This window comes from Bipolaris victoriae (genome assembly GCF_000527765.1).
Source record: "Bipolaris victoriae FI3 unplaced genomic scaffold scaffold_9, whole genome shotgun sequence".
In the NCBI taxonomy this organism is placed as follows: Eukaryota; Fungi; Ascomycota; class Dothideomycetes; order Pleosporales; family Pleosporaceae; genus Bipolaris; species Bipolaris victoriae.
Window position 1 is genome coordinate 186357 of NW_014575383.1, and position 14435 is coordinate 200791.

The 14435-nt window shown below is 50.9% G+C and overlaps 5 protein-coding genes across 5 annotated transcripts; all 5 read left to right on the forward strand.

Annotated features, from left to right (window-relative positions):
• Nucleotides 1-703: 703 nt before the first annotated feature.
• Nucleotides 704-3110, forward strand: COCVIDRAFT_88282 (hypothetical protein; the record flags this gene model as incomplete). The annotated part of the gene is made up of 3 exons (XM_014705342.1): nucleotides 704-934; nucleotides 992-1093; nucleotides 1143-3110. 3 exons carry the CDS (start codon nucleotides 704-706, stop codon nucleotides 3108-3110), a joined length of 2301 nt encoding a protein of 766 aa, XP_014560828.1.
• Nucleotides 3111-4107: 997 nt separating this feature from the next.
• COCVIDRAFT_23083 (hypothetical protein) lies at nucleotides 4108-4866 on the forward strand (the record flags this gene model as incomplete). The annotated part of the gene is made up of 1 exon (XM_014705267.1): nucleotides 4108-4866. One exon carries the CDS (start codon nucleotides 4108-4110, stop codon nucleotides 4864-4866), a length of 759 nt encoding a protein of 252 aa, XP_014560753.1.
• Nucleotides 4867-6505: 1639 nt separating this feature from the next.
• On the forward strand, nucleotides 6506-8317 carry COCVIDRAFT_88465 (hypothetical protein; the record flags this gene model as incomplete). The annotated part of the gene is made up of 4 exons (XM_014705343.1): nucleotides 6506-6877; nucleotides 6933-7035; nucleotides 7211-7810; nucleotides 7872-8317. The coding sequence occupies 4 exons, from the start codon at nucleotides 6506-6508 to the stop codon at nucleotides 8315-8317; spliced, it is 1521 nt and encodes a 506-aa protein (XP_014560829.1).
• A 973-nt stretch (nucleotides 8318-9290) lies between these two features.
• On the forward strand, nucleotides 9291-12665 carry COCVIDRAFT_88215 (hypothetical protein; the record flags this gene model as incomplete). The annotated part of the gene is made up of 1 exon (XM_014705344.1): nucleotides 9291-12665. The coding sequence occupies one exon, from the start codon at nucleotides 9291-9293 to the stop codon at nucleotides 12663-12665; it is 3375 nt and encodes a 1124-aa protein (XP_014560830.1).
• Nucleotides 12666-13286: 621 nt separating this feature from the next.
• Nucleotides 13287-14216, forward strand: COCVIDRAFT_88101 (hypothetical protein; the record flags this gene model as incomplete). The annotated part of the gene is made up of 1 exon (XM_014705345.1): nucleotides 13287-14216. The coding sequence occupies one exon, from the start codon at nucleotides 13287-13289 to the stop codon at nucleotides 14214-14216; it is 930 nt and encodes a 309-aa protein (XP_014560831.1).
• Nucleotides 14217-14435: the final 219 nt, after the last annotated feature.

A 14435-nucleotide genomic window follows, 5' to 3' on the forward strand; every position in this document is an offset into this window, starting at 1 on the left:
GATGATCGCCAGGGTCTGAGCTACTAGAGGCCCAGAAGGACTGCTTGGGCGAGGGGCAGCAAGCAATGGCGTGCGAGCTGATTCATGCCAGCGAATTCATGCCAGCAGAAGATATGCAATCCCACACACAGCACATGGGCAGAAGCTGACTCTGCTACCAGGAGCGAGCATGCAAAACCCGAGCAGCACGCATCATTTTTTTCTGCCACTCCGAGCGACTATCAAAGTGCCCGAGTAGCACCGAACTGGGTTGATTGAGTATGGCGTGCAACAGCATCGACGACGCTAGCACTCGGAGTTTTGCACAGATAGTACCGATGTCGGATGGAGCAGCGTGCTGTGGGGGCCATGATTCGCTGCAGAGGGGCCAGAAAGACGCGCTTGACCGCGAGTTGCAGCAGCGGTGTTGTTGCATAGTCCGGCCAAGGGTGTTGTGTTGGTTGAGGCCCAGATAGTGTTTGGCGATGCACTCATCCCCGAAGGCGGTGAGGGGCATCGGTGCGCCATTAGCGGTAACCCCGCGGTGCCAGCATACGCCAGCAAAAACCATAAAGCACACCATCTGCTGCTCTTTCTTCTCCCCTCATCCCTCCTCCCTCCTCCCTCCCCTCTATCCTCCCACTCCAATTCCATCCCCCCTTCTTCCTCTTCATCGTCCCCTTTCCTCCCACATCAATCGTCCATCTCGGACACGCACATCACAATGGTACACTCATCAGTACTTGGTTTCCCCCGTATGGGTGCGGACCGTGAGCTCAAGAAGGCCAACGAGGCTTACTGGGCTGACAAGCTCTCCCGCGATGACCTTCTCAAGGAGGGCAAGCGTCTGAGGTTGGAGCACTGGAAGATCCAGAAGGACGCTGGCGTCGAGATCATTCCCAGCAACGACTTTGCTTTCTACGACCACCTTCTCGACCACATTCAGCTCTTCAACGTAAGTCTTTCTTGTCCCCCACCTTGGTGTTGCCTTTTCTTTTGCTAACAATCCCAGGCTATCCCAGAGCGTTACTCCAAGCACGGACTGCACAAGCTCGATGAGTACTTCGCCATGGGCCGTGGCCACCAGAAGGATGGCGTCGACGTTCCCAGTCTGGTAGGTCAACTGTCTCTCAGTCAACAAGGCATTGCTAACATGCTTGCAGGAAATGGTCAAGTGGTTCGACTCCAACTACCACTATGTCAAGCCTACCCTCCAGGACAACCAGACTTTCAAGCTTGCTGAGAACCCCAAGCCTGTGGTTGAGTTCCTCGAGGCCAAGGAGGCTGGCATCACCACCCGCCCCGTCCTCATCGGTCCCGTCTCCTTCCTCGCCCTCGGCAAGGCCGACCGTGGCCAGTCTGTCGACCCCATCTCCCTCCTCGACAAGCTGCTGCCCGTATACGTTGAGCTCCTCAAGAAGCTGAAGGAGGCTGGTGCCGAGCACGTCCAGATCGATGAGCCTGTCCTCGTCTACGATCTGCCTCAGAAGGTCAAGGATGCTTTCAAGCCTGCCTACGAGAAGCTTGTTGGCGCCGACCTGCCCAAGGCTGTCATTGCCACCTACTTTGGTGACGTTGTCCACAACTTCGATGTCTTCCCTAGCCTCCAGGGAGCTGCTGCCATCCACGTCGACCTCGTCAGGAACCCTGAGCAGCTGGAGAGCGTCATCAGCAAGCTTGGCTCCAACCAGGTTCTCTCTGCCGGTGTCGTTGACGGCCGCAACATCTGGAAGACCAACTTCAAGAACGCCATTGAGCTTGTCGAGACTGCTGTCCAGAAGCTTGGCAAGGACCGTGTCATTGTCGCCACCTCGAGCTCTCTTCTCCACACTCCCCACTCTCTCGACAGCGAGAAGAAGCTGCCCGAGGAGGTCAAGGACTGGTTCTCCTTTGCCGTCCAAAAGGTGTCCGAGGTTGTCGTCATTGCCAAGGCTGTCAACGAGGGCCCTGCTTCCGTTCGTGAGGCTCTCGAGGCCAACGCCAAGTCGATGCAGTCTCGTGCCTCATCTGAGCGCACCAACAACAAGGCTGTCAAAGACCGCCAGGCTAGCGTCACCCCCGAGCAGCACGAGCGCAAGTCTGCCTTCCCTGAGCGATATGCCCAGCAGAAGACCCACCTCAAGCTGCCCCTCTTCCCCACCACCACCATCGGCTCCTTCCCCCAGACCAAGGAGATCCGTATCCAGCGTAACAAGTTCACCAAGGGTGAGATCACCGCTGCCGAGTACGAGAAGTTCATTGAGAAGGAGATTGAGGAGACTGTCAAGATCCAGGATGAGCTTGACCTCGATGTCTACGTCCACGGTGAGCCCGAGCGTAACGACATGGTGCAGTACTTTGGTGAGCGCCTTGACGGTTATGTCTTCACCACCAAGGGTTGGGTCCAGTCTTACGGATCCCGCTGCGTCCGACCTCCGATCATCGTCGGTGACATCTCTCGCCCTGCTCCCATGACTGTCAAGGAGTCCAAGTACGCCGCCTCGGTATCCAAGAAGCCCATGAAGGGCATGCTTACTGGACCTATTACCTGCCTGCGATGGTCTTTCCCCCGTGATGATGTCCACCAGTCTGTGCAAGCTCAACAGCTTGCTCTCGCTCTCCGCGACGAGGTCCTCGACCTTGAGGCTGCTGGCATCTACGTCATCCAAGTCGACGAGCCCGCCCTCCGTGAGGGACTCCCTCTCCGTGCTGGCACTGAGCGCGAGAAGTACCTTTCATGGGCCGTCGACTCTTTCAAGCTTGCGTGCGCTGGTGTCCAGGACTCCACCCAGATCCACTCGCACTTCTGCTACTCCGAGTTCCAGGACTTCTTCCACGCCATTGCTGCGCTCGACGCCGATGTTCTGTCTATTGAGAACAGCAAGAGCGACGCCAAGCTCCTCAAGGTATTTGAGGACAAGGCGTACCCACGCCACATCGGCCCCGGTGTGTACGACATCCACTCGCCTCGTGTTCCCTCCGAGCAGGAGATCAAGGATCGCCTGTCTGAGATGCTCACATACCTCAAGCCCGAGCAGCTGTGGGTCAACCCCGACTGCGGTCTCAAGACCCGTCAGTGGAAGGAGACCAAGGCTGCGCTGATCAACATGGTCAACGCTGCAAAGTTCTACCGCGAGAAGCACGCGGCTTAAATTTCTTCTGCCATTTGGCAATCCCTTTGCGGCCGTGTTTCATCAACGCGGCCGCGTCGAGTAGCATATCAACTTGCTCTCGTGTAATGTGTGTGTAATGAGTTTTATGATACCCAAAAGTTCAACCTGCATCATGGGTCGTTGAGCGGTGCAAAAGAAAAGCAGATTGTGTATGGATAGGACGGACATGGGTGTCCGGCACAACTAGCTCTGGCGTTTGTTTTATTGGGAATGTTTGCGACACGGGTCGCAGGGTCGATTGACCTGGACAGATAGATGTGTGTATGTAGTATAGCCAGTGAAGAATGAGACGATAAGTGTCTCCTGGCATAAGCCGAATATGAAAATATACAGGCAGATGCATCAATCATTGTCATGTATCCACTGTGTGTTTGTTCCCGATGATGATTTACTTTTTGCTGCACGGCTTGGTCAAAAGAGATGGGTGAATGGGGAGGCCAAGTAGCTGTTGTTGCTGTTGCCTGGACAGCAAGAGTGTACTTCACCATTTCGGCAGCCGAGTAGACGAAAAGCCTGACGGTAGCGAAAAGGGCGCTTGTTGGAGTTTGGATATTCTTAGATGATCACGAGACGCTGATGCGATGACAATACGGAACTCGTTTCGCCGTAATTTCAAAAAGAAAAGAAAAAAGTCAAAAAAGGTTAAGATAGGTTATAGAGTTCAAAATCTACAACCGCGGAAATTAACTTGTGGTTCTCATGAACAGGTGAGGTCTAGCGTGTCTCATTACTGCTTACAATGCGAGCGGGATATCAACGGCAGAGGTCGTAATTAGGTTAGTTCTTACCATGAGATGATGTCTGACATGTCCCGTTACGATTGTAGCCTCCTCTTCTCTCAGCTCGGGCCTCGATAACTGATATATATTTCGCTGCCTAACGTTCTGTCTGAAATCATAGCGAGTTTTGCACCTTTTGATCCCAACAGAACAATCAAAACTCCTACGTTTTACACTTACTATAACACACAATCAAAATGAATCTTTTTTACCTTCTCCTTTCGATGGCCTCGGTATCCTTCGCCGAGGTAGCAGTCGATTGGTCGATGACAGGAGTCGATATACTCAATCCCAACACGACCTCAAACACCAAGATTAGTGCCCGAGCATTTCCTCTTGTACGGAGGAACCTTGGCCAAGTAGCTTGTGCAGCCGACACCCGAACCACCGTTGACGCACGCACCCACACTCGCCGTTACAACTACCGAACCAACCTTCTCTCAGCCGTATGTCAAAACGACATCGACTACACCGCGCGCTGCCAAACCGTAATCCCCACAAACAACCACGCCATCATCACGCACCAAGAAAAATGCGCCGCCGACGAAGTCTGCCAGCAAGTCTCCTACCGCAACTTTCTCGGCCAAACCTCCAGCGAAGTCTCGTGCGTGGAGAAAGATACGCTGCCGAACCACCAATTCGAATGGTCCACGGACGCCTCGTCCGTTGACGAGAACCACTGCGGTCCTGGCTTGAATATAGTCCGTGAAGAGGACTCACTCACAGTCAGTGTTCAGTTTTACGGTGGCAATCCTAGTTCGCATGCGAGTAGGAAGTGGGTTCATGAAGCGTGGCTTCAGAGTAATAAGAGGAAGGAGAGGATTCAAGATATTCGTGGGGTTAATGGGTTGTATTGGAAAGGTGCGGCGCATACGGGGGAGACGATTCAGGCGTGCTTTTTGCGCAGTGACGCTGGTGATGCTACCAATGCTTTGTTAAATTGGGTTGATGGGTAGGAAACTTGTTTTTCTTAAGAGATTGCTATGTGTAGATTACTTGAGTTTTGTTATATATTTTATTTAGTGCTGTGCTTGTACATAGAGTCGCTAGCAGCTGTAGTATATACTATTGTAGAGATTTTTTTTCATCTCTATCTACGTGGGTACTTGACATAGAAAATTAGTATATTATGTATGTCTCAAGAATCTTTAAATTTATAAGTTGATTATATTTTTTTTATCTATTATATCCTTCTTTCTTCTCTAAACAATCAAGGAAAGATAGTCTAGTAGTTTTTTGTTTCAAAGATTTCTTAGTATAATTTGTATAACCTTATATATTACTGCTTGAACTATTATGACGTTGAAATGGTCTCCCATTCCTAAGGTAGAATCGTAGTAGATTGACGTAACTAAGTAAGATCGTACGCCAGCACAATGTTTTGCTATCAGTAGTCCAATAGGTTCTATTCTATGCGTCTTCACCAGACAGGGAGATCAATGGGCGAGTAGGTTCTGCAGCTGCTTGGCGTTTTTTGCTCCAGGAAGGATTCCTCTCGCTGTTTCTTGTAAGATCATTGTATAAAAGATTGTTAGGCTAGGAAAAGCGTGGGGGAACGAAAGTACTTCGTTAAAACGCTGGTGTTATCAACGCTAGCTTAGATAGGTAGTGCGCGCTTTAATTAGCTGGAAATAAGATCTGTGTGCTGGGCCAAGCACCAAGCCTCCGCAGAACGGCCGCAATACCCGCCCATGCGTAGCTCTTTGACTAACTTCCTACCAACTACGTTTTACCACCTATAGCATAAACCTGATTAAGTCGTTGGTGTTTATATCCTATAATAAAGAGCTTCTTGTAATCACTTTATATTCGATGGCGAGGGAATGAGTGAATACCTTGAAGTAGCTGAATATGAAGGAAAGCTTGTTGGGTTTATGATCGGCGTGGTTCTCGGACTTAACGAATCCAGTCGTTGACGTAGACATTGGCACAGTGGATCATGTCTAAGCAACAAGCATGTTGCTTGTATATGTGTGTGTGGAGCCGGAGGCCGCGGTCTCCTACATCTACCCCTAAACGTTCACTCTCGTTTGGTCATTTTTGAGGGTTGGAAAAATAAAAGAAAAAGGCAGTGATGTAAATCGTACATCCATACTAAACACAGAATCTTATACTAGCCATAAGATCATACTTGATGTGTTATTTGAAAAAAAAAAAGACATTCGAATCGCTGTGGCCTCTGGATTCTGCCTGTATACGGTAAGGAAACGATGCACTTAGTGGCCGCATTTCCCTGTGCATGAACCTTGCTAGGGTCCCATAAAATTCAATAACTCACTGTTGATTGCTTTTAAAACTTGATGGGTGAAACCACCGATGACTAGAAGTTCCACTCATATCAATCTATGATGAATGTGTTATTGGCCGAGGCTAGCAAACATCATTGCTGGGCAGTATCATCGATATGTTCTCGGTGAATGGAGATTACGTTACCCGCGACTTATAGTAAAAGGAAGGCGGACCAAAAGCAGCGGAAGGGGTCTGGGTTTGATATATAAAACGAACGGCTGGACGTTTTCTCATTACTTGACATCTCTAACATCCCTACACAGGTTGATCGCAACAGACTTGGAACAGATTTTACGACTTGTCAACATGTCAGCTCCTCGCACCTTGCACCTTCCCAATCTCCTATTGGATCCATCCCCTGATACAACCGAGAAAGTCTTACCAACAGTTATCACCATGTCACTTGCTGTTGTTACACTCATCATCTCGATGTTCATCCTCACCAACCGGTCAAAGCTGCCTTTGGCGAATCCTCCAGCATGGTTCCAACCTATGCTTGTTAAGAGGATAGAGTTTATGAAAAGTGGCCCTAGCGTGCTTGACATGGCTAGAAAGTCCTACGGCAAGCAGCCGTATAGGCTGATTAATCACATCGGCGAGATTATTGTTCTTCCACCGTCATATGCGAACACTATTCGCAACGAGCCGCGCTTAAACTTTGGAGAAGCACTGAATTACGTTAGTATCAGGGATATAAATGTTTCTTGTACTTGTGAGCTAAATGATAACTTAGGAACTACCGAATCGGTTGTCTGCTTTTGATCCACTTTGTATTCTCTCACACGAGAAGAAGATCTTGCAGACAGTAGTGAAAAAGCAACTTACGAAGTTCTTGAGTAAGTACCTCACCAAGCGTATAGAGCCTACAATGGAGTACTAATGTAAATATCAAAGACTCTGTAACAGAACCACTTTCTACAGAAGCTACCTTTGCCGTTGATACGATATATGGCTGTGACTCGGGTATGGTATCTTCTCTAGGCTGTTAATATTAAAAGCTAACTTGATTAGAATGGAAAGAGATTACTGTTTCAGATAGTGTTCTGTCCCTGGTGACTCGCTTGTCAAGCAAAGTCTTTCTTGGAGACGAGCTCTGCCGCAACGAAGAATGGCTCCAACTCTCAAAAGAATATACAGTCTGTAGTTTCCAAGCCGCCAAGAAGATGAACTACATTCCTTCGATACTAAAGCCGGTATACGGCTTGTTTTCCAAGGAAGTCAAGATTGTCGAACAGAAGCTCAACCAAGCGCGTGCACTGCTGAAGCCGATTGTCGCAGAACGGAATCGCTTAAAGCTTGAAGCTGCGAAAAAGTCCGAACCAGCTCTGAGGTATAATGACGCGCTTGAGTGGATCGACGAGGAAAGCCAGGGCACCGCTGATACTGCTGTGTTCCAAATGTCTCTTTCGTTTGCAGCAATCCATACCACTTCGGATTTGCTAGGCCAGACTATGACGCGTATCGCCAACGACCCCTCTCTAGCAGAGGACCTGCGAAAGGAAATCGTTCAAGTTATCAGCACCGATGGTCTGACTAAGCTCGCTCTTGCTAATCTAAAGCTTATGGATAGTACTATGAAAGAGACACAGCGGATCAACCCCAACACAATCTGTAAGCATATACTATCGACTGATTAAGATTTGGCATGATAATAGCTAACACTGTGAGATAGTCGGTATGAGAAGAATGGCAAAGGAGAAAGTTGTCCTTCCTGACGGAACGGTTATTCCAAAAGGGCAATACGTCGCAGTCGACATCGCGAACTTGTTCGATCCTGAGCTCTACCCCGAACCCAACAAGTTCGACCCTTATCGCTATTACCGCATGCGAAAAGACCCTAGTCTAGCCATGAAAGCACATCTCGTATCGACTGGCGCTGAAAACATATCCTTTGGCCATGGCCTGCATGCGTGTCCCGGGCGCTTCTTTTCGGCAAACGAGATGAAGATTGCGCTTTGTCATCTCTTACTTAAATATGACTGGACGTTGGCGGCTGGAGCGTCGTTGGAGCCGGTGCATCTGTTTGCTGATACGATTGCGCTGGATCCGAGGAACAAGCTGAGATATAGACGCCGTGAGGAGGAGCTGAAGCTAGAATCGCTGGGCTTTGACGAGTAAATGAACGTGGGAATGTTCATTGTTATCATAGTACGTAAGGCAAAGGTACAAGCATTGGAAATTCGCATAGCGTCTTTTGTAGTTTAGTACTAGTATGCTCGTTGCACATGGGTTACAGTTAGTTCTTGGGCGAAATGGTGGTCTGATTTTAGGTATAGAATGCGAGGACTTGTTGTACAGTGTACATATCACGTGACTCTTACGGATAGAACACAACTATTTTTTCGCACTTGTGTAAGAGGCTTGAACAAGAAAACAAAAAACAAACCCAACCAATACTTAAGATTCGCTTCACGCAAAGCTATAGGTACTCAAGAGCGTGGGCCCAGAGTTTGTTTTTCGCAGCCATATATGAGAGTGGCGGGCGCAAGTTGTGACCGGGGTTTGGCCAGCCTCCTCAATGGTTGTCGCGTACTACCCCTCCACTCGACCATCCATCACATGTCCAGACACCCATGGCCCATACCACCCCGTGCAGTTTCTGCGGTCAGTCTGGATCTCGGCAACCTATTACTGTCACCAGTCATGTTCTTGAAGAGGGTCTTCCGTGCCGCTTGTTCCCGTCTTCACATGCACGTACGTAAGCCAGCACGACAGTTGCCCTGCGCAACCAGCCCCGGCCCTGTTTACCAACCCAACCCAAGCCGCCCAGCCACCGTCGCCCTCAGGATGCCGCCCGCTAATGATTGGGCAGATAAACGGCCGCTGTCACGGAAGATGACGCGCTTTGGCTACTTGGTCCACAGTCAGCGCACGGCGGGCGCAGGCGGGCGGGCCAGGAGGGCTGGGCCTATGTTGATAGACCCTCGCGGAAGCCAGCCACCTCGATCGCCCCGTGCATGAACTGCTGCTCCTCTGAACCCACCCTCGATTTCCAGCCGCCTTTGTCGCTATCCACCGTGCTCTGCTCTCGTACCGGTAGCCATAGTCTGCTTCATGGGACATTCGTCTCGCCTCTCGAGGTGAATGTACCATGGTCCGCAAGACACGGGTACGCTGCGTGCTCGTGCTGTTCTACGAGGCCCTGCTTCTCGCTCCTACTGCCGCCGTCGTCCACTTGCCCTACAACCCGACTCGCGTCCTCCAGACCAACGATAGCCTCTACGTCTTCCGTCCCTCGCCCCAGTCATCGACCCAGTTCCAGCTCAGCAGCATTGACCTGTCCGCCACGCTCACGGCTTCCAACCTTCCCTACAATACCCTCTACTCAGCTCTGCCCTTCCTCGATGACACCACCTTGCGGCCTTTCACACCGCTCCTCAACAGTGGTGGAAACCTGACCGTATACACCGGCGACTGCACCCGAGGTGCCAACGGAGCCCAGCTATGGACTTACACACCCAATGCTGCGGACCCCAGTGCGAAGGGTACTTGGAAACAAGAAAATGTGTCGGTTACCGATAGCTCGCATGCTGACAGCATGGGCCCAAACTTTCTCAGCGCTGGAATGGCCTTTTCATCCGTCGTACCAGGGGACGCCCAAACTACAGGAGCATACTTTTTCGGTGGCATGTGTCCCAATGCAAGCGACTCAACAGGGTCATGGCAATCTGCAGCCAGCTACTCCAACTCGGTCGTTACGCTCGAGCCTTCGGTCCCAAGCACCCAGTCTCTCAACTACCAACTAGACATCTCCTCGAGTCGCGGACCTCCCGTGCCCGAAGCCGGCTTCACCATTACCGGCTTGTCTCCGACATTCTCGGATCGTAAAGATGGCGCGCAGATTCAGCAGCAGAACTTCCTCCTCATTGGAGGGCATACTAGTGCCGCTTTCCTCAACATGTCGCAGATTGCTCTCTTTTCCCTTCCAGAGCAAGGCTGGACATTTATCCCTGTTCAGCAGCCTGATGGTTCATCTGCAGTCGAGCCTCGATCTGGTCACACTGCCGTACTCAGCGCGGATGGTCAAACCATCATCGTCGTCGGCGGCTGGGTTGGAGACATCAACACACCAGCCGAGCCTCAGTTGGTAGTCCTTAGCCTTGCTGATGGCTACGGTGGTCACGGAGACTGGCAATGGACTGTGCCATCTACCAGTGGTTCAGGACTGCCAAATGGTTCAGGACTGTATGGTCATGGTGCTGCCATGTTACCTGGAGGTGTTCTGATGGTCACCGGAGGGTATACCATTCCCTCGTCTGGTGCCCAGCGACGAAGAGATTCATCAAGTATCAACGCCAAGACGTTCTTCCTCAATACTACCTCGAATACCTGGATCGCCAATTACACGCCTCCTGCCAAGACACCTGCATCTTCGTCTGAAGAGAATGGATTCTTATCAACAACTGGACAGAAAGCAGGTTTGGGCGTTGGTATAGCCATCGGTCTCGTTGCCATATGCGGAGTTGTCGCCCTGTACATGTGCTACAGGAGACGGTCAAAGAACCGCCGACACATCCGGGAAAAACAACTTCAGGACCTGTCATATACTACTCACAGGTACAACATGGAGGATTATGCGCCAGCGTGCGATGAACGTGGGGGTCGACTTGACGCATCTGACTATGTCGTCGATCAGAATGGTTCTTACTACTTTCCCCAAGGAGCTCAGGGCGGCCAGGGCTGGAAGGCAATAAGTGGAGGCGAAGTTGAACGAACTGGCTTGCTTGTTGAGATTCCGAGTCCGACGCGCGGGTTGCGACGTAGTATGAGTGGGAGACCTGCGTACGGTGTCAACAAGCCTCGCGGTCCAAGCGGTATCCATCCAATTGATGAACTCGAGGAGGAAACGGACGAAGAGCAAGCTCAAGATAATTCGCCCCTGTCAAGGCCTCCTGAGATGGCTGAACTGCGACCAAAATTTGGAGTTGCAGTTCTCGACAATGCCCCAGTTTTGGACGCGTCCGTGCCTGGCCAAAAGCATGGCAATATGCAGAGAGATATGCGATACGCTGCATCTGCATCGAATACCCAGGAATCGTCTAGTCACATCAAAAGTAATTCTCTCGGACGGATTCAATTAAACTCGGCTGGCAGAATTTCCCCGGACAAATCAAACTCCGAGCGCACGAGCTCAAACCTTAGTGAGCGGAGTGCCATGTCCTGGACCTCTGCAAACGAGGGTGCTCTTGAAAGTGTATTGATGCGCTCTGGTAATACGCCGAGAAATATTGCTGGCTCCTCCAGATCAACGAATCCAAGCCCTACCAGCGACAAGGCCAGGAGGAGAGGGGAGGTTGGCCGACATTCTCCTGATGAACCTCGGACACACTCTTTCAATAGTGAACAGAGTCATGGCCGACTAGACTCGGAATCTTTCCGAGCCATTCAGTCGTCGTTTGCGCATCTGCAAGCTGAGGGTGAAGCACTGCTTGGTGGTAACCCAGAGCGACCGAGGCCAGATACTGGTTCTTCTAAATCAGACGCGTGCCACGATACAGATCATAGTAACAGCCGAACGGGCACTGCTACTCCAGCTACATCTTTCGTCTTGGACATGCCGGGTGTACCCCAGTCATCGTCCAAAGTGCGAAGGACGAGCTGGTTAGGTAGTGTCCGCAAGGTATTGACAAGATCAGTCTCGGGCGCTGAACGAACAAAGTCAATGATTGCTCCTGCAACATACCAAGAACCCTATAGAGATGATCCAACTTCGCCTACTGAACCACACCAGGTGGACATGCGGCAATCATTCCCAGCCGCCACTGCACCACCCCAGCGTGCAGCTTCAGATGCAAGCTTTTGGCGCAATAGGAGAGGGAAAAAAGACTGGCTGGACGATGAACAAGATCCAGCCTGGCGTCGTACTGCTGGTGATGACTGGGGTACACCCGAAGACATTGCCATGGCTGAGCGTGAACGCCGACGCCAGGAGTGGAGAGAAAGGGGCGGCAACTTGCTGGTCAACCTTGACGGTGATGATCGCATGCCTACACCGCGCTCACCCATTCTTGCAAATCACCTCGGTATTCCTGTTGGTGAAGACCGTCCGTGTACTCCCGCTAGCGAGGCTGATTGGGACGTTGAAGCAGCTGTCGAGCGACGAGTGGTTCAAGTCATGTTCACAGTGCCCAAGTCCAAACTGCGTGTTGTCAACGCCGATATAGACGGTAGCAGCATCTTGTCAGTCCCTCAAGACAGCGACAGCCAGGCGAGTGAGTCATCAAAGAGTGGAGGCTCCCCCAGTCGTGTCAAAGATATTGCTGGACGGTTTGAGCAACTGAACAACAGCAGCAACAACAGTCCTAGGATATCGCCCAGACCTTCGCCCAGACCATCTCCGTCCAATTCGATCAAGTCGATGAAGATTCGGCAAAAGGCCAGCCAAGCGTCTTTGGCAAGGCAGCAAAGCCTGAGAAATGCGGCCAAGGCTAATGGTCTTAGCCCGCTCAGTAATGGCGAGAATTAGTCGCTTGCTTCTCGCCTACTCTTCGTCTTCTTCTTCTCTTCTATTCAATATGTTTTAGTTGGCCTTTTTGTGCAAATTTCTGCGGCTTTTTTTTGACGCACTTTATATTTTTTCAGTAACAAGACAAGATGTCAGGGTTCAGCGCAAGGTGTTTTGGAGCTAGGGATATTGGCGTACTTACAACGGAATTTTCAACCACCTCGGTCTATCGTTTGAGGGGTATCCCGGATGTTGTGCCTTACGAGAAGGCTGTGGAATGATGACTGATGTTGATGATTAGGCAGTTGGATCGGTTGACTTGTCAACGGATTGATGGATTGATGTATGGGGTCATCATGAGCAAAGGAAGCTTTTTAGAGCATATTTTCCTCGTCTAGGGTATTCATATAGAAAGATGCCCTGCATGCTATGTGTGTATGTGTGCGGAAATAGATTCCATGAATTTTATTGTAATATGTGTTTGTGCATCTCTCTGCGTGACTCTCTTCACTGCCCTCATCCCGGCATTCAAGGCGGCATGTCCCCGCAATTTGCTCAGCAAGAGTTACCGTCCTACGCGTATGACATACAGAGCAAGAAGACAATTACCCCTCCACGCATTGAGCTTCGCAACAAGCAGCAATGGCCGATATGGCTTCGCGCATAGCTTCACTCAGGTCTTTGCTACCTGATCTCGAGTCTGCGCTGCATTCGTTTACTTCGTCGCCCGCCAAGTTTCGTGTTGTGCGCACAGTGAACGACACACCGACGCAGCCACAGACCCTCTACATCCTCGACTCTTCCTTCAACCCGCCGTCCCTTGCACATTTCACTCTCGCATCGTCGGCTCTGAAGAATTCGGCACCATTGGAGCAGAGCCCCTATAGACTGCTACTGCTCTTTAGCACACACAATGCAGACAAGGCGCCTAGCCCTGCAAGCTTTGTGCTGCGCATCGCCTTGATGACGGCACTCGCTGAAGACTTGTCGCAGAGCGTCAAGAAGGGAACATGCTCTTCGAATGCTGATGTGGCCAATCTATCAATAGATATTGGTCTTACCAAAGAGCCCTACTACAGTGACAAGTCGGCAGCCATCGCCCAAGCTACGCCACCTTTCTATACTTCGAGTCCGAGGCATGTACATCTTGTCGGCTATGACACGCTGATCCGCTTCTGCAACCCAAAGTACTATCCCAAGCACGATCCACCGCTCTCGGCCCTTGAGCCCTTTTTCGCTGCTGGTCACAAGCTGCGCGTGACCCAACGACCAGCCGATGCGAACGACGAGTCGTCGCGTGAGTTTGGCTCAACTCAGGAGCAAGCCAAGTACCTGCAAGACCTGAAAGACGGAAAGCGAGAAGCAGCCGGCTTCCAGCCCGCATGGAGCAACAACATAGAAATGGTCGAGGCTGAAGAAGGTGTTGGAATCAGCTCAACGCGAGTGAGGAATGCTGCCAAACAAGGTAGATGGGATATTGTGTCAGAACTGTGCACTGAGAGCGTGGCGGCTTGGATTAAAGACCAGGAGCTATACAGTGAGGATACAAGTGGTAAGAAGATGATGAGCTGAACGCTTAACCTCGCGACATCCCCGATACTTTTCAGCATGCAATACATGTTGCCCATTTGTAAGAGTGCCACTTCCTCTGAGTTTTCAGGATTCGTCAGTCATTTGATCATCGCAATTGCTGCTGCTTCTATTGTGTCGTTGCCCTCCGGCTTTCCTCGTCCAAAACATGGGCAGGCACTCCACGTGGAAGAAGGCCCTACCTGTCAACAAACAGCAAAC